The sequence below is a fragment of the Eschrichtius robustus genome, chromosome 19 (assembly GCF_028021215.1).
Source record: "Eschrichtius robustus isolate mEscRob2 chromosome 19, mEscRob2.pri, whole genome shotgun sequence".
NCBI lineage: Eukaryota > Metazoa > Chordata > Mammalia > Artiodactyla > Eschrichtiidae > Eschrichtius > Eschrichtius robustus.
In genome coordinates this window covers 54,310,787-54,329,319 of record NC_090842.1, presented here as the reverse complement: position 1 = coordinate 54,329,319, position 18,533 = coordinate 54,310,787, and the positions used below count along the sequence as shown (strand labels likewise).

At 35.3% G+C, this 18,533-nt stretch overlaps 1 protein-coding gene across 4 annotated transcripts in view; it reads right to left on the bottom strand.

Moving 5' to 3' along the window:
* Positions 1-5,467: 5,467 nt before the first annotated feature.
* Positions 5,468-18,533, bottom strand: part of LOC137753368 (zinc finger protein 260) — a 49,307-nt gene continuing 36,241 nt past the window's right edge. For 2 of the 4 annotated variants that reach the window (XM_068528545.1, XM_068528546.1), the window contains exon 2: positions 8,905-11,871. In XM_068528545.1, the coding sequence (XP_068384646.1) occupies positions 10,164-11,402 (1,239 nt within the window). In that variant the 5' untranslated portion in view covers positions 11,403-11,871 and the 3' untranslated portion in view covers positions 8,905-10,163. Of the gene's footprint in view, positions 6,954-8,904; positions 11,872-18,533 lie in introns of those variants that run through there. The other 2 variants (XR_011071463.1, XM_068528547.1) reach the window with 2 other exon arrangements.

The window sequence follows — 18,533 nt, the reverse complement described above, 5'->3', positions numbered from 1 at the left end:
AGTTTTACCTCTTCCTTTCTAATTTGGATACCTTTTATTTCTTTTTCTTGTCTGATTGCTGTGGCATCCTTGTATTGTTCCTGAATTTAGCAGGAAGGCTTTCAGTTTTCATTGTTGAGTATTATATTTGCTGTGGGTTTTTCATAAATGGCTTTTATTATATTGAGATATGTTCCCTCTATACCCACTTTGGTGAGAGTTTTTATCATGAATGGATGTTTAATTTTGTCAAATGCTTTTTCTTTGTCTACTGAGATGATCAGGTGGTTTTTGTCTTTCCTTTGGTTAATGCAGTATATCACACTGATTGATTTGCATATGTTGAAGCAGCCTTGTGACCGTGGAGTGAATCCAACTTGATCATGGTGTATGATCCTTTTTATATATTGCTGTATTCGGTTTACTAATAATTTGTTGAAGATTTTTGCATCTATATTCAACAAAGATATTGGCCTGTAATTTTCTTTTTTGGTACTGTCTTTATCTGGTTTTGATATCAGGTTGATGGTGGCTTCATAGAATGACTTAGGAGTGTTCCCTCCTCTTCAGTCTTTTGGAATAGTTTGAGAAGGATAGGCATAAATTCTTCTTCATATGTTTGTTTTTGTTGTTGAGTTGTAGGAATTCTTTATATATTGTGGATACTAATATGTGTGCTGCAAATATTTTCTCCAATTCTTTTCTTTTCACTCTCTCTTTTTTTTGGCTGCATCAGGTCTTAGGTGTGGCACACGGGATCTTCATTGTGGCATGTGGGATCTTTTGTTGCAGTGCACGGGCTTGTCTTAGTTGTGGCATGCGGGCTCTAAAGTGCGTGGGCTTAGATGCCCTGCAGCATGTGGGATCTTAGTTCCTTGACCAGGGATCAAACCTGCGTCCTCTGCATTGGAAGGTGGATTCTTAACCACTGGACCACCAGGGAAGTCCCTCTTTTCACCCTCTTGATAGTGACCTTTAATACACAAGTTTTTAATTTTGATTTAGTCCAACTTATCTATTTTTTCTTTTGTTTGCCTGTGCTTTTGGTATCATATCCAATAAAATATTGCCAAATCTATTGTCATGAAGCTTTCCCCCTATGTTTTCTTGTAAGGGTTTTATGGTTTTAGGTCTTAAGTTTAGGTCTTCTTTTCCATTTTGAGTTAATTTTTGTATATGGTTTTTGGTAAGGGCTCAACTTCATAACAACCTGAGCCAGTTTTCCTAGCAACATCTGTTGAAAAGATTGTCTTTTCCCCATTAAATGGTCTTGGCACTTTTGTTAAAAATCAATTGACAATATACACAAAAGTTTGTTTCTGGGGTCGCTATTATATTCTGTTTGCTATTTGTCTGTCCAGTGCTGCACTGTTTTGATTACTGTAGCTTTGTAGTAAGTTTTGAAATCAAGATCAGCAAACCTTCTAACTTTGTTCTCTTTTTCAAGATTGCTTTGGCTGTTCAGGCCACTGAAATTTCATATGAATTTTAGGATACGTTTTTCTATTTCCACCAAAACACCACTGGGATTTTGATAGGGATTGTATTTAATCTGTATATCACTTTGAGTGGTACTGTCATCTTAACAGTATCATCTTCTATTGATGAACATGAGATGTCTTTCCATTTGTTTATGTTTTCTTTAATTTCTTTCAGAACTATTATGTAGTTTTCACCATACAAACCTTTGATCTCTTTGGTTAATTTATTCCTAAATAGTTTATTCTTTTTGATGCAAAATTGTTGCAAGTGGAATGGATGCTATTGTAAATGGAATTGTTTTCATAATTTGCATGGGGAGGGGTTTTCTCATTATTAGTGTATAGGAATGAAATTGATTTTTTGCATGTTGGTTTTGTATCCAGCAACTTTGCTGAATTCATTTATTAGCTCTAATATATTTTATGGAATCCTTAGGGTTTTCTACATAAAAGATTGTATCAGAGAATAGAGAAAATCTTACTTCTTCCTTTCCAATTTAAATGCATTTTCTTTTTCTTGCCTAATTGGTCTGGGTAGACCTTCCAATACTATGTTGAATAGAAATGGTGAATGCAGACTTCTTTCTCTTGTTGCTGATTTTAAGGGAAAAGTTTTCAGTCTTTCAACATTGTATCATGTTATCTATGGGTTTTTCATATATGGCTTTATCATGTTGAGGAGGTTTCTTCTATTATTAATTTGTTGAGTGTTTTTTTATCATGAGTGGGTGTTGACTTTTGTTAAATGCAGTGTATTACATTAATTGATGTGTGCTGAACTATCCTTGAACATGTTGAATCATCCAGGAATACATCCCACTTGGTCATGGTGTATAATCCTTTTCATATGTTGTTGATTTCATATGCTATAGATATATCCTTATGGTTACCATAGGTATTACATATAACATCCTAAATGTTATAACAATCTAATTTGAATTAATACCAACTTATTTACAGCCACATAACAAAATTCTTCTCCTATAGAGTTCTGTTCTCCCTTTGTTATTAATGTCAAAATGTTGCATCTGTATACAATGTGTGCCCAATAACATAGATTTGTAAATATTTTAATCTATTTGTCTTGTAAATTCTGTAGAAAATAAAAAGCGGAGTTACAAACCAAAATTATGAAAATATTTGCCCATGTATTTTACTCTCCTGGAGTAGAGTTTCTTCTTATATTGTATATCTTCAACCTGAAGGACTCCCTTTAGCATTTATTGTAGGTCATCTGGCTTCTAAGGTTTTGGTGAGAAATTGAGTGACAGTCTTATGAGGATCTGTTGTATTAAATGAGTCACTTTTCTCTTGTTGCTTTCAAGTGTCTCTGTCTTTGGCTTTTGAAAATTTGACTACATTGTGTCTCAGTCTGGGTCTCTTTGGGTTTATCCTAGCTGGGGATTGTTGAGCTTCTTGTAGATTCATGTCTTTTTTAAAAAAAAATAAATTTATGTATTTATTTATGGCTGCATTGGGTCTTTGTTGCTGCGCTGGGCTTTCTCTAGTTGTGGCAAGTGGGGGCTACTCTTCATTGCGGTGCGCGGGCTTCTCATTGCAGTGGCTTCTCTTGTTGTGGAGCATGGGCTCTTGGCACGTGGGCTTCAGTAGTTGTGGCACACAGGCTCAGTAGTTGTGGCTTGCAGGCTCTAGAACACAGGCTCAGTAGTTGTGGCGCATGGGCTTAGTTGCTCTGAGGCATGTGGGATCTTCCCAGACCAGGGCTCGAACCCGTGTCCCCTTCATTGGCAGGTGGATTCTTAACCACTGTGCCACCAGGGAAGCCCCAGATTCATGTCTTTTATCAAATTTTTAAAGTCTGGGGCCACTATTCATTCAAATAACCTCTCTACCCCCTTCTCTAGCTCTTCTGTTTCTGGGACTCCATAATGCATATGTTGATCTGCTTGTTGGTGTCCAACAAGTCCCTTATGCACTTTTCTTCATTTGGGTTTCTATTTGCTTCTTAGACTCAATATAAAATATTATTTAATATATTCAAGTTTGCTGATTTTTTTTTTTTGTCTAATCATGTCCACTGTTGAACCAACCCCTCTAGTAAATTTTTCACATCAATTATTATATACTGTAGCTCCAGAATTTGTTTGGTTCCATTTTATAATTTCTGATTGTTGATATTCTCATTTTATTCATGTGATTTTCCTGGTTTCCTTTAGTTATTTGTCCATATTGTCACTTAGCTCTTTGACCATATTTGAGACAATTGTTTAAAAATCTTTGTCTAGTAAGTCCATGACTGGGCTTCCTCAAGGACAGTTCCTGTCAATTAACTTTGCTCCTTTTAATGAGTCATGTTTCCTGTTTCTTCATGTGCTTTATGTTTTGTATTGTAAATTGGACACTATTAAAAAGTGTTAATTCTGGAAATCAGATTTTCCCCCTTCCCCAGTTTCAATGTTTTTGATTGTTAAAGGCTGTGGTAATCTGATACTTTTTCTAATTATTTTTGCATAGACTGTTTCTTGCATGCATGATAACTTAAAAGTCATTTTCTGTTTTTTAAAAATATTTATTTATTTGGCTGTGCAGGGTCTTTGTTGTGGCATGTGGGATCTTTAGTTGTGGCATGTGGAATCTTTGTTTTTAGTTGCGGCATGCAGACTCTTAGTTGCAGCATGCAGGGTCCAGTTCCCTGACGAGGGATCAAACCCAGGCCCCCTGCATTGGGAGTGTAGAGTCTTAACCACTAGACCACCAGGCAAGTCCCTAAAAGCCTTTTTCTTTAGTTCATTTTGTGTATATCTGCTTTTAACTGTTTTGACAGAGATTTTCTTGAATGCCAAAAGCTGAAACAAACAACACACGAACACGCACACACAGGAGAACAGCCACCTTCCCTAGTCTTTGCAGGTTGGTTCTGTGCCGGGGCATTCCTTCACCATTTAGCTAGAATTGCTCTGAGCCTAGGGATCACCCCAAGGTGAAATCTTGTCTTCTCAAGATTAAGTAAGACTTCTTGGCATGCTTCTTGTGTGGACATATGTATATCTTTTTTTCTTTTCTTTTCTTTTCTTTTTTTTGGCTGCACCGTGTGGCATATGGGAACTTAGTTCCCTGACCAGGGAGCAAACCCACACCCCCTGCAGTGGAAGCAGAGTCTTAACCACTGGATTGCCAGGGAAGTCCCTGTGTGGACATGTGTATGTCTTAGTAAAGACCCCCTATATACATCTGCTTTTGAATGTCTTATTTTCCCAGAGTTTTACCCTAGTTTTTCCTCCAGGCCATAGTTTGTGTCCCCACCAATATCTCTTGCCCCAGGCATCCCACCTTGAAGGTTTTATGAGCAGTGCATGCCACCTCATTCTGAGTAATGTAAAACAGCAATGTGCCTTGCATCAGTCCTTCATGTATCCTCAAGATAGGTTAGAACAGAGATACACAATAATTTGCAAACATGGTCTGCTCTGCTCCTTCAAGTTTGAGAAGGAGAAACTGGGTTGCCACCAGGTCACGACCAAGATCACTGTTGTGCTGGGGAGGGGTGGGGAAAGAGTAAACATGCCACAAAACTTTTGAAGATGGCTTTTCTTAATTGAGCATTTTCTTGTTTCAAAAAAGCTTTGACTGTTTTTCAGAGGTACTACAAAGTTGGTTCAGAAAGCTTCTGGGGTTTTTTTGTTCTTGTTGTTTTTCAGTTTCTGTGGGAAAACAATAGCTTGGAGCTTCCTAGTTCAACATTTTGGTGATGTCATTTGCAGGAACTGTATTTTCCACATATTTCCCATTCCAACAATTTTTATTTTAAAATGAAGAAATTGAGACTTAGGAAGTTTTACAAATTGCCAAAAATTACAGAGATTGTTAATGGAGTTGGGATTATACTCTTCTAATGAGAAGTGGCTTTGTCTTATTTACCATGTATCAGGAGCTCATAGTAAGCATCTGACAAGATGTTTACCTCATATTTAACTGGCTGGGGTAGAATTAAGCAGGAAGGGGACTGTCTTAGCTTGAGCTACTATAACAAAATACCATAGACTGGGTGGCTTAAACAACAGACGTTTATTTCTCACAGTTCTAGAGGCTAAAAAGTCCCAATAGCAAAGTGCTGGCAGATTTGGTGAAGGTCCATTTCCTGGGTTGTAGACAGCTGCTGTCTCACTGTGTGCTTGGTGCATACACGAGGCATTCCTTATAAGGGCACTACTCCCATCATAAGTGTGTCACCCTCATGACCTAATCTAAAACTAATTAATCTCCCTAAGGCCCCATCTCCAAATACCATCACATTGTAGATTAGGGCTTCCACACATGAATTCTGGGCTGGGGTGGAGGGGAGATTTCCTTATTCACCAAACAAAAATCTTTAATATAATGGTATTAAGCGGCGATGGGCTTCAAATTACTTTGTTCAGAATCCTCATGCTGAAGGACGTGAATCACAATTTGAACAAATGCAAAGGCATACTATGTTTTGGGACAGAAAGACAGTATCATAAATGTCATTTCTCCCAAAGTAAGTGTATACATTTAATGTAATTCCAATTAGAATGTCAAAGGGTTTTTGTAATTTGAGAAAACTATCTTAATTTATATAGAAAGAAAATTAACTTAGCCAATAAAACTGAAAAACCGCAGGGAGTGGGGGACTTGCTGTAATACTCAGTATCAAAATACAATAAGGCTAATGTTAAGTTATCAATTAATATGGTGTTAGTATAGGAATAGAAAAACAGATTAATGAAGCAAGAGAATATAGAAATAGGTCTTGGTATAAATCAAAATATAAGGCAGTTTAAGTTGAATGAAGAAAAGATCATATGGTTAAAGGATTACATAGCAAAGTTTTAGTTGAGTAGGAAAAGTGTGGTATCAGTAAAGGATTAAGAACAGGCCTTTCCCACTGATTCATCTCTGGAAAGATGACTTTAGATTTGCCTTTCTACCACACTTTCCTTGAAGAAAACACCACTGTAAATCTCTCATTTGTAGCCTGTATCTGGATGGGACGAACTGTTAATTGGCATGTAGACATTGACAGCCTATATAACTAAGGCATCACAAGTCTTGGGAAACCAAGGCAGTGGCTTCTCTGTGCTTAAATGATTATCATTGTTACAACTGAGTGTGCCCCATGTGATGGTGGCACACCGTGCAGATGCCCTGGTTGATTATTATAAACTGTGCTGGATGAGAATGTTAATGTTTCCCAGTGCTGAGGTGAACCACGCCCATTTTGATCTTTTCTCCTCTGTGCAGTGCTGAAGCAGTGGAAGCTGTGCTTGCTTGGGTAGTTGCAGGACTGTCTGATGAACATGCTGTGAAGACATTTTCTTGTCAGGACAAAGCTAATAATAAACCTAATGCTAGGCTAAAGCTTATTCTGCTCTCCCTCTCTCTTTTTTTGATTGCTAGTTCAAATCTGTGATTGCTTCTGGTGGACATGCAGGTGTCAGAGCTGTGTGACTTGCTGCTAAACTGGCTGCTGGATTATTTTAACAAATTGTGCTTGTATAACTGGCAACCCATCTGGAAGAAAAGAAAATGAACCCTCATACATGACATTAAAAATTCAATTCTAGATGGATTATTTATATATTGCAAAAAGGAAATAGACAACTTATAAGAAAACTTAAGAAGTAACATATACAATCTAGAGATTAAAATATCTCTATAACCAATCCATAAACTTCCTAATGTCTAATACGTGAAGTCTTCAAAACTGACAAAAAAATAAATAATCCTATAGGAAAATAGGCTAATAATATGAAATTTTACAAAGAAGCAAATCTAGGAAAAGGTGAGGTATATACTCATCAGACAAACATGAATTTTAGTATAATACCACCTATTGCATGGCTGGAGGAAACCTTTTTGAAAATAACTGATTGCATCTATTAAAATTTTAAAATAGCACATATCCTTTAATCTAGCAGTCTCTTGCCTATAATCTATCCCCCAGAAATAAAAATAAAATGTAAGGGCCAATATAAAGGTGTTTACTATAGTGTTGTGATGGCAAATAACTAGCAACAAGTTGAATTAGTAGGGGGATGGCTGAATAAATTTATAGCACACAATATCACTGAATACTGTGCAGCAACTGCTTATCTTACTCTATCTGATCATTATAATCATTCTTGTTGCTGGGCCTAGGCACGAAAAGGTAATCCTCCTTATTTGGTCTGGATTAGAGTTCCTAGTTGCTCTGGTGACTTCAAAGCTGCACCAGCACAAGTGGATAACACTTAAGGAATATGAGAGAATGCTTAATGAGAAATGGAAGAAAAGAGAGGATAATTTAGATTCACATAGATATACACGTATCTTATTTGGATACATTACCTCACAAAGTCAACCTATGGCATTTATAATCTTATCTCAAGACCAACCTTCAAATATGCTAATAAGCAGTGCAGTGCTATAGTTATAGTAGCATAGTATTATTCTGAGTTTAAAAGAAATTGATATATTTGAAAGCAGCCTAAGGTTTAAGTGTTACATACTCATTTTTATCACTATTCAAAAAGAGCACTAACTGCTTTCTATATGTCAAGTTATTGTGGAAAAGAATCAAAAATCCTCAAAAAGATTTGCTTTTAATAAAAGAATTCTGTTTAGGTCTGAGATCTCCCTTTTCAGTGCCATTTTCCTGAAGGAAACAAACAAACTAGAGGTGGGGGAAATTGACTGTGGCAGATTAGAGGAAAAAAATAGTCTGCGTTTAAAACTCAAGCTGATTGGTGCTTTGTGACCACCTAGGGGGTGGGATGGGGAGGGTGGGAGGGAGGGAGATGCAAGAGGGAAGAGATATGGGAACATATTGTATGTGTATAACTGATTCACTTTGTTATAAAGCAGAGGCTAACACACCATTGTAAGGCAATTATACTTCAATAAAGATGTTAAAAAAAAAAACTCAAGCTGAAATGCAAGAGTTGATGTTTTACTCAATGGCATACAAAAAAATGTAAGAGTGACATGTTTTCCTCATTTAAAAAATGTCAAATTTCTAATGCCAATACTGGTTATGTGGACTATTAAAATTCCTGATAAGTGTTTCTGAAAAACTAATTATCTCTAACAAGTCTGTGCATGTATTACTAAGTGATGTATTACTAAGTGATATGATCCTTAAATGTATGTGATTCAATCACCTGTTGCAAAATCATGCTATAATCTACTGTGGTCTCAGTAAAGACCACACAGAGATTAGTGATATGACATTTGAGAGTAAATTTAAATAACTAGATTTGTTACCATTCCAATTTTTAAAATTCATATTTTATAGTAAAGATATGATTGTAGAAATATCTTCTGTAAAATATCTGCATCTAACTGGGAATGTGAATCCACTATAACATGTACTCCATGTAGTTTCCCTACTCCTATCCCTATCTTTTTTAATTTCAGAAGTTTAAAAGAAACAGCATAAACAACAGAATAAACTCATATATTATTACAATTCAGAATTAACATATTTTGTTTTATTTACTTGGAATCTTTATTTCTTTTTAATGAGATAGATATTTAGATACAAAACTGAAGTATCCTTTAACTACCATGTTTGGCCCCATTTCCCTTCTACTGCCTTTCTTTTTAGAGACAACCACTTTTGGGAACTGAGTGTGTATTCTTCCAATCCATTCTTCATAACTTTACATAAAAATGTTCACCCATAACCAATGCTTTAATACTAGTGTTGGTTAGTGTTGATTTAATTTAAATTCATACAGGAATAATTATAATATATTCACTTCATTTGTTTTCACTCTACATGATTTTCATATCTTTCTTATTAATAAATATAGATTTAATTTGTTATACTTAACTACTAGAGAATATTATACAGTGTGACTGCATCACATTTTATTCATCCATTTCAAAAGTGACAGACATTTGTTTACAATTTTTTGCTAATATAACTCATGCTGCAATGAACATAAAGGTACAGGACTCCCTGGGTACATGTATCAGTTTCTTCGCTATATGTATGTATACTCAAGAGTGGGTATTCTGGAATCTGTTTTCGAAATTCTTTCCTACCCTCAGGTTTGAAAAAATTCTCCTATAAAATTCTTATATTACTAAGTTTTGCTCTTTGCATTCTAATCTTCATAACACTTTTGGATTTTTAAATAAATACTTTAATGTATAACAACAGCAAAGATCTAATATTTTTCCACATGAAGAGTCAATTTACCCTGAGACCATTTTTTGAATCATCCAGATTTTCCTACCAACTTGTGATTACCACCTCTATCAATTGCCAATTCCCCACACAGACATGCATATGTTTCTGGATATAATATTCTGTCACAATCTTTGTTTTCTATTACTGCATCAAGAGCAAATAATTTTGATGATTATACATGTAGCAAAACATGTAACAAAAAAATGACAATTTTGTCTCTTAATTTCACATCTTTATACCTCGCATATCTTTGTCTGAATGCATCAGGTAGGCCTTCCAGAACCATGTTGATTAGTGTCCATGACTGGATCCTTAATGAGAATGCTCCTAAAAGTACAGCATGAACAATGTTTGTTGTGGGGTCTTGGGGGTGTAGGTTTTCATGATACTGTGATAGTTATTAAATTCTCAGTATATTACATTTTGAGCTGTTGCTGAAGGATTTTCCACATTCATGTGAATTTACTGTAAAACGAATTTTCTGATATACTGTTTAATATGAATTCTCTTGAAGGTGTTCCCAAATTCAAGGCATTCATAGAGTTTTAATGAGTATGAATTCTCTGGTGTCTAATATGATGTGACTTCTGGCTAAAAGCTTTCCCACATTCATTACACTGATAAGGTTTTTCTCCAGTGTGGATTCTCATATGCAGAGCAAGAGTTGAGAACTGAGAGAAGGCTTTCCCACATTCATTACAGCCATAGGGCTTCTCACCTGTATGGCTTCTCATATGCACAGTAAGAGATGAGCTTTGACAGAAGGCTTTCCCACATATTTTACATTCATAAGGCTTATCACCTGTATGAATTCTCACATGTACGATGAGAGATGTGATTCGAGAGAAGGCTTTTCCACATTTATTACATTCATAGGGTTTCTCTCCTGTGTGAATATTGTGATGTTTAATGAGGTACTGCTTCTGCCTAAAGATTGTTCCACATTCATTACATTTATAGGGTTTCTCTCCAATATGAATTTTCTCATGCTCAGTGAGGTTTGATTTCCCACTGAAGGCTTTTCCACATTCCTTACATATATAAGGTTTCTCTCCTGTATGACTTCTCTGGTGTCTAATGAGGCTTGACTTCTGAATGAAAGCTTTCCCACACCCTTTACATTCATAAGGTTTCTCGCCAGTATGAATTCTTTGATGGATAATGAGGTTTTCCTTCTGGCTAAAGGCTTTTCCACACTCATTACATTTAAAGGGTTTCTTTCCACTATGGATATTCTGATGTTTAACAAGGTATTGCTTCTGGCTGAAAGCTCTTCCACATTGATTACATTCAAATGGTTTCTCTCCTGTATGAATTTTCTCATGCTCAGAGAGATATGATTTGCCATTGAAGGCTTTGCCACATTCCTTACATACATAGGGTTTGTTTCCAATATGATTTCTCTGGTGTTTAATAAGGCTTGGCATCTGAATAGAAGCTTTCCCACATTCATAAGTTTTCTCTCCAGTATGATGTTTTTGATGAGTAAGTAAGTTTCCCTTCTGGCTGAAGGCTTTTCCACATTTATTACATTTATATGGTTTCTTTCCTGTATGACTTCTCAAATGTAGAGTAAGGGATGAGACTCGAGAGAATTCTTTACCACATTCATTACATTCATGTGATTTCTCTCCAGTATGCATTTTCTTATGCTCTATGAGGTTTTGCTTCAGGCTAAATGTTTTTCCACATTCATTACATTCATAAGGTTTCTCTCCAGCATGAATTTGATCATGCTGAAGGAGATCTGATTCAGGCTGAAGGCTTTCCAACATTCTTATCATGCACAGATACCTTCTCCAACAAGAATTCCTTAGTATCTCTTGACATGTGACATGGATGAAAGCTTTTCCACATTCAGTAAATTCATATGGTTTCTCTCCAATAGTAATTTTCAGCTATCTATCAAAGTTGAATATATGATGAAAGACTTTTCACATTGGTTATCCTGTGATTAGCTGATTACAAATTGGGATGAAATATAGCATCCTCATTATATTCTTAATGGTTCTTTTTTAGACAGCTTCTCTCATATTTAAGTGTAAATTAAATGTTCCAAACTCGTTTAAACTGAGTCCCATACACAGAGGAGTAGTCTTAAAGAATCAATGTCTGTGCTCAGAGGAAATACTTTTCTGCTACCTAGGTTTTCTGAGTTTTTCTTTAGCTGTGTTTTCACGGAGAAGGATGAGACTTAACCCACAAGTCTTTCCTGTTGTGTCTTTATTTACTTATAAATTTCCCAGGCCTTTTCTAAAAAGGAGTACAAAAAAATCATCATTGAAAAGAGTTAATCACTGTAAAATATTTAATGCCTGGCATGTAGTAAACATTCAATAAAGTAGCAATCATCATCATCAGTATCACACTTGTAAATTTTCCCACTATTTTTAATAAAATTTCAAAAATATGCAATTTAAAAATAGACTTATTTCAAACCTAACCTACCAGTATAAAAGAAAGCTCAAATACAAATAACATCCATGGGTGCATGTAGCTTAAACTGTTTTTAAATGAAACAATGTATACTTTATAAATCAGTAAAATAAGGGAAAACATAAAAAACAGGTGACAAACAGGATGAAAGACAAACACGTAACATTTGGAAAGCCTAAGATGAAGGGATAAAAAATAAAATGAATAGGAGTATTAATAAGGGATATGTGGTTAAATAAGATATTTATTTCTACATTTTCCTGAAACTCCATTAAAATGACAATAGGGGATGAAGGGCATTACTCATAAAATCTAAAAGGTAGAGGAGACAACAGTGGATGAAAGTATTAGGAAATTTTGAAAGGAAAGCAAATAAAGGACTGTAAATTAACAGCAGAACTGAGTGACTTAAATAAAATGCTAGCAGATGAGGATGCCACTTAGAAGCAAGGCAATCTGTGACACAGCTGTCAACAGAAAGGCACTATAACTGGAGACACTGCATGAGAGTGGAAGGTGGGGCTTATAAAATGAAAGGAGCAGCTGATACACCCAATTCTCCTAACTGGAAAGAAATAGGAATTATCCAAAGTACAACTGAGAAACTCCAAATTTAGTGATGACAGGGAAAGTAGATGAGAGTACCATAATGAAAGAAGGGGATGAGTATAAGTTTATATATAGTATAGGCTCCCAACTTCTTTCTTCTGCTAGACTCCAAGAATGCTGGTAGCTGTCAGATAATGGAAGGGTTCTTGTTTGAAAAAATGAGAAGATCATGAGAACACCTACAGATACTGACATTTGGAGTCATATAAAAGAAAGACTTAGATATCTGACTGAATGCTGCACAGTGAAGCCCACCATTTCACAAGACCCACCCATGGACAAAGAGATTAAAATAATCTTTCTGGTACCTCAATGTATTAACGTAGAGTTAAAGATCACAAAAATTGGACAAAAGCCATAATGTGAAAGATCAAACAAATAGGAAAAAACAAGGCAAGGAACAAAAGAGCACATACATACAATATATAATTAGTATCACAGAAAGCTAAGAGATTATATAGCAATGAAATATTAATAGGATTCTATAAATAAGTGCTTTTGGAAATAAACAATATGATGCTGACCTTAAAAATTCAATAGGTTGGGAAAAAAATTCCAGAATATCTCCCAGAATAAAAAAATTAAAAAAAAAAAAAAAAGGAAGGAAGGGAGAAAGGAATAAAGAAGGAGAGTAGGGCTTCCCTGCTGGCACAGTGGTTGAGAATCTGCCTGCCAATGCAGGGGACACGGGTTCGAGCCCTGGTCTGGGAAGATCCCACATGCCGCGGAGCAACTAGGCCCGTGAGCCACAACTACTGAGCCTGCGCATCTGGAGCCTGTGCTCCGCAACAAGAGAGGCCGCAATAGTGAAAGGCCCGTGCACCGTGATGAAGAGTGGCCCCCGCTTGCCGCAACTGGAGAAAGCCCTCGCACAGAAATGAAGACTCAACACAGCCATAAATAAATAAATAAATAAATATTTTAAAAAAAAAAAAAAAGGAGAGTAATGACTGGGAAATTAGTAGTTTAGTGGAGGAATCCAGGAGGTTCAAGAGAAAATATGAAGCACCAGAGAAAGGAGTTTCAGAGAAAATATGAAGAAAAATGAATGCAGGAAATTTTCTGAACCCCATCTTTCATATTAGCATGTTGATAATGATTAAATTGATTACATTTAAAATAGGTAAAACAGCTGTATAAAATACGGGAATAAACACCAACAGACACAGTCAAATGAGTTGAAAGTGGCTGTCTATGTGGAACAAAAACTATGGGTGAGGAAGAATGGAGCAAGCATAGCTATAATCCTATTTGACTTTTAAAAGCCCCTATTTGTTATACTTACAGAGATCTTGAAGACTTGGGCCTTTTAACTTGACTGAGTCTATAATTGTATAATAACCATAGACAGTGCTCTTTTAATCTGCTTACAACTGAGTTTCACATGGGCTAAACAGCAAAGTACACATATATTTAATGGGAAAGAAAAAAAGAAAATATGACAGAAAATAGCCATTTTTGCTTCCAAATCTGATTTTGATTTCTATTTTGATTACTGATACTATCATTTCTTGATACAGAAACTGTCATTGCCATCAAATTCAATTTTCATTTGTTTTTCTCCTTTCATTATGCCTGATATACTGGCACCCAAGCTCTTTTTTTTTGTCAAGAGCCCTTTCCTTGGCCTCTCTTTAAATCCTTTCTTTTATAACTGTTTTCCATCCACTCACTGCAAACGTTGGACATTATCCTGATCTATCTGTCTTAAAATTATATCCTCATTTTCTTATAAATCATTTCAAGAACTGATTAGTAATATGCTGCCACTCATATCAGTGCTATAATTTCCATAACTAGAAAAAAATACCTCAACCCTCACTGCATACCATAAGCAAAAATTCACTCAAAATCAATTATAGACCTCAGCATAAGAACTAAACTTATTAAAACTATTAATAAAAAAGCTATTAATATAAAAGAAAAAATGGTAGACTTCATCAAAATTAAAAATTAATTAACGCCCTTCAAAAAACACAGTTAAGGACTTCCCTGGTGGCACAGTGGTTAAGAATCCACCTGCCAATGCAGGGGACACGGGTTCGAGCCCTAGTCTGGGAAGCTCCCACATGCCGCGGAGCAACTAAGCCTGTGCGCCACAACTACTGAGCCTGCGTGCCACAACTACTGAAGTCTGCACACCTAGAGCCCATGCTCTGCAACAAGAGAAGCTACTACACTGAGAAGCCCGTGCACTGTGACGAAGAGTAGCGCCTGCTCGACGCAACTAGAGAAAGCCCACACACAGCAAGGAAGACCCAATGCAGCCAAAAAAAAATTTAGTTAATTAATTAATTAAAGAAAAGAAAAGAAAACACAGTTAAGAAAACAAAAAGGAAAGCCATAGACTGGGAGAAACTAATAAAGGGCTTGTATCCAGAATATATACAACTCTTGAAACACAATAATAAAAAGATAAACAATTTAGTTTTTAAAATGGGAGAAAGACTAGACATTTCACAAAATAAAACATCTTATTTGTGCTCAAGAATGCAGACAAGAAGGATAAAAAACTGGCCTTTCTGCCAATGAGCTTCAATGTATGTCTTAGACATCAAAGCGAAAAATACAAATCTAACAGTGTATACACTTAAGATCCAAGTTGCTCTGGAAGCTACAATATAAGATGGAGATACAGAGATTAGAGAGATTGGGCTAGAAGTGAGAGACAGTTTAATAAAAATGAAGGTCAAGGTTGAACAGTGGATAGGATTTTGATAGATGGGTCACTGCACAATCAACGGCAAAGATGCAAAGAATTTCATACATATGAAGGGAGAGGTGAGAACGGTGTAACCATTACTACTTAAAGCTAGAATAATAATCACAATCACTAACTGTGCAGTGAAGAGAAGAGGGAGACTGAAAATATGTATTGTAAAATGTATAAAATATACTGGTAACAGATAGTAAATAGATATTGTCTCAAATCAGGGATGAAGACTAAGAAAATTATGAATATAAAGGCAACCATAAGAAAAAAATATAAACTTTCCAAATTTTCGGGAAAAAAAGACATATATTCAAAACAAAGAAAGATCCTACGCAAAAGATACAAAAGATAAAAGATGAGGCAGAATTTAAAACAGTTGGGAATTCCCTGGAGGTCCAGTGGTTAGGACTCCATGCTTTCACTGCCAAGGGCATGGGTTCAATCCTTGGTCAAGGAACTAAGATCCCACAAGCTGTGCTGCGTGGCCCAAAAAAAATAAAATAAAATAAAAACAGTATATAAAGTAAAATCAGAGAATCAATACCAACCATATTGTTCCTGTCAATAAGTGCAACTAGAATAAAAATAACTATTAAAAGAGCTATGATAGGATCATACAGAAAATTCTCAGGCCTCAAACCAGACCTCCAGAATCAAAAAACCTGTGGGTAGGGCCCAGCAATCTGTATTTTACAAGCCCTTCAGGTGACTTTGATTCATGCTAAAGTTTAACAACTGATATGGCAAAACCCTCCTAAACTATATATATACAAGATATGCATCTAAAACAATATATAAGAAATGCTAAAATAAAGACTAAAGATAAAATAAAGAAGATAATCATGAATATATAAAATACAGAAATCCAAGATACAAAAACACATTAGCAACTGAGAAGACTACCTCTCTCAACCTCGGAGATCAAATCCATGAAATATGCAAACATATAAAAAATGGGAACATGAAATAAAAACATGCACTTATTTATAATACAGAGCTAACTAGTTTATTTTGTATCTTGAAAATAGTGAACCATCTTTTAAAATGCTCAGAGAACATTCTCAAAATCAGTCCACATGGTAGGCCTATAAAATCTCAAATATTCCACAAAGTAGAAAAGGACAGATACAAAATAAAATACTCTGACTAAAAAAAAAAGTCATAAATTAGAAAAATGAAAATCTTTCACTTGTAAATTCCAAAATCTACTGGCTTGAACAAACTCTTTGGTCAAAGAGGAAATTAAAATAAATTGTGTAATGTTCAGAATATTATTCAGAACACAATGTATATCAGAACCCAGAACCCATAGAACACATTTGAAAATAATGCTTGGAGAAGTTTTAGCATAAATGTTTACATTATTTTTAAAAGAAATAATCATAATAAACATTCCAACTAAGGAATTACAATAAGGAGAAGAAAATAAAAGAAAAACAGAAAAATTAGTAAAGATAAGAAAAGTAATTATTACAAACAAAAATAGAAGTAATAATAGATTCATGAGTTGATTCTTAGGGAAAAACTAAAAGGGAATGAAAGCAAAATTACAAAAATAAAAAATGATTATTTGGAAATAAGGATTGTAGAGATTATTTTGCTCAACGCTATGCAAATAAATTTGAAAACCTAGCAAATACAACCTCTGAAAACTGAGACCAGAAAAGACAGAAAATCTAAACAGAAAAATAAACATAGGAAAAAAAGAGATAATCATTCAGACATTTTATCACCCCAAAGTCCCAGGTATACATGGTTTAAGATGTGAATTTTACTAAACTTTTAACAAAGTACAGTAATACTATATATTTAAAATTTTCCAATTTTTTAAATTCATTAAATTTGCAAAAGCATGATGCTCAACAGATCAGGACTAAGTTCTGTATTACTAATAAGCCAAAAGAAAACACAGAAATTACATCTCCTTGGTAATTAAAGCCCCTTGTATTTTTACAGGGATTATATCAACATCCTTCACACATACTTATCAAAACTGAATTTTTTTAAAATACATCTTTAATGGAGTATAATTGCTTCACAATGCTGTGTTAGTTTCTGTTGCACAACAAAGTGAATCAGCCATATGCATACATATATCCCCCAATCCCCTCCCTCGTAAGCCTCCCTCCCACCCTCCCCAAACTGAATTTTTTATACTGTGAAATGACAGTCCTGAACTGAACTAGGCAACATTGTCTGAATACCAGGCAAAATGGTCCTTTCAACAGCATTTATCTTGTGGTTTAAAAAGTATTTTCAAAGTATAAATCAAAATGCTCTAATGCTAAGCAAACTAACTGTGCTATAATGCCTGAGTTGAGTAGTTGCAACAGAGATCCTATGGCTTACAAAGCCTAAAAAACTTACTACCTGGCCCTTTACAAAATAATTTATTGACCCCCCCCCCACCCTAGAGTGGTGGTTCCTCTCTCCTCTACCAGGCTGGAACCAGGATGCATTGTTGATCCAGCTTCAACCACAACTAAATGTTAAAGAGACACCTGGAAGAAATCTGGATCTTAAAGTACCACAAAGACCAAAGCTACCACGCAAATTTTGACTACTCACCACATAACTGATATGTGACCAAGAAATGAATTCCTACATTCCTTAAACCAGCACATTTTGGGGTTTATTATAGTCACTTAGCTTTACCATGATTGATAACACTTTTTAGTCCTGTTTCATTGCTTTACATATCATGTATCTGCAGATGCCAACTCAACTCAGGCATTGTAGCCTGAAAGTAGTTTCAGACCATAAGAAAATGAATGAACTTTTTACAAAAACACATAGTAGGGTATAGTTGCCAACCTCTGCTCTTAACAGGTCACCATTTAAACAGAATACATTGAGTTTGCTTCACATTTGAGCATTTTGATATATGTTACAACTCTTCTCAACATAGCAATCACAGTAATCTTGTCACAGTCAAATCATGTCACTGCTCTGCCTAAAAGTCTCCTTGTATACTCATAAAACATTTAGAAGCATACAATGTTAATAATTGCTGCTTCCAGGGAGCAGAAATGGAGAACTGAGAGCCAGGAATAAGGAGACATATCTAGTCTTTAATTTCTATCAAGTATATGTATTAGAGTTTAAAAATAATAGTCCTATTTCTCTTTAAAAGTAACAGGGAGTTGAACTAGTAGGA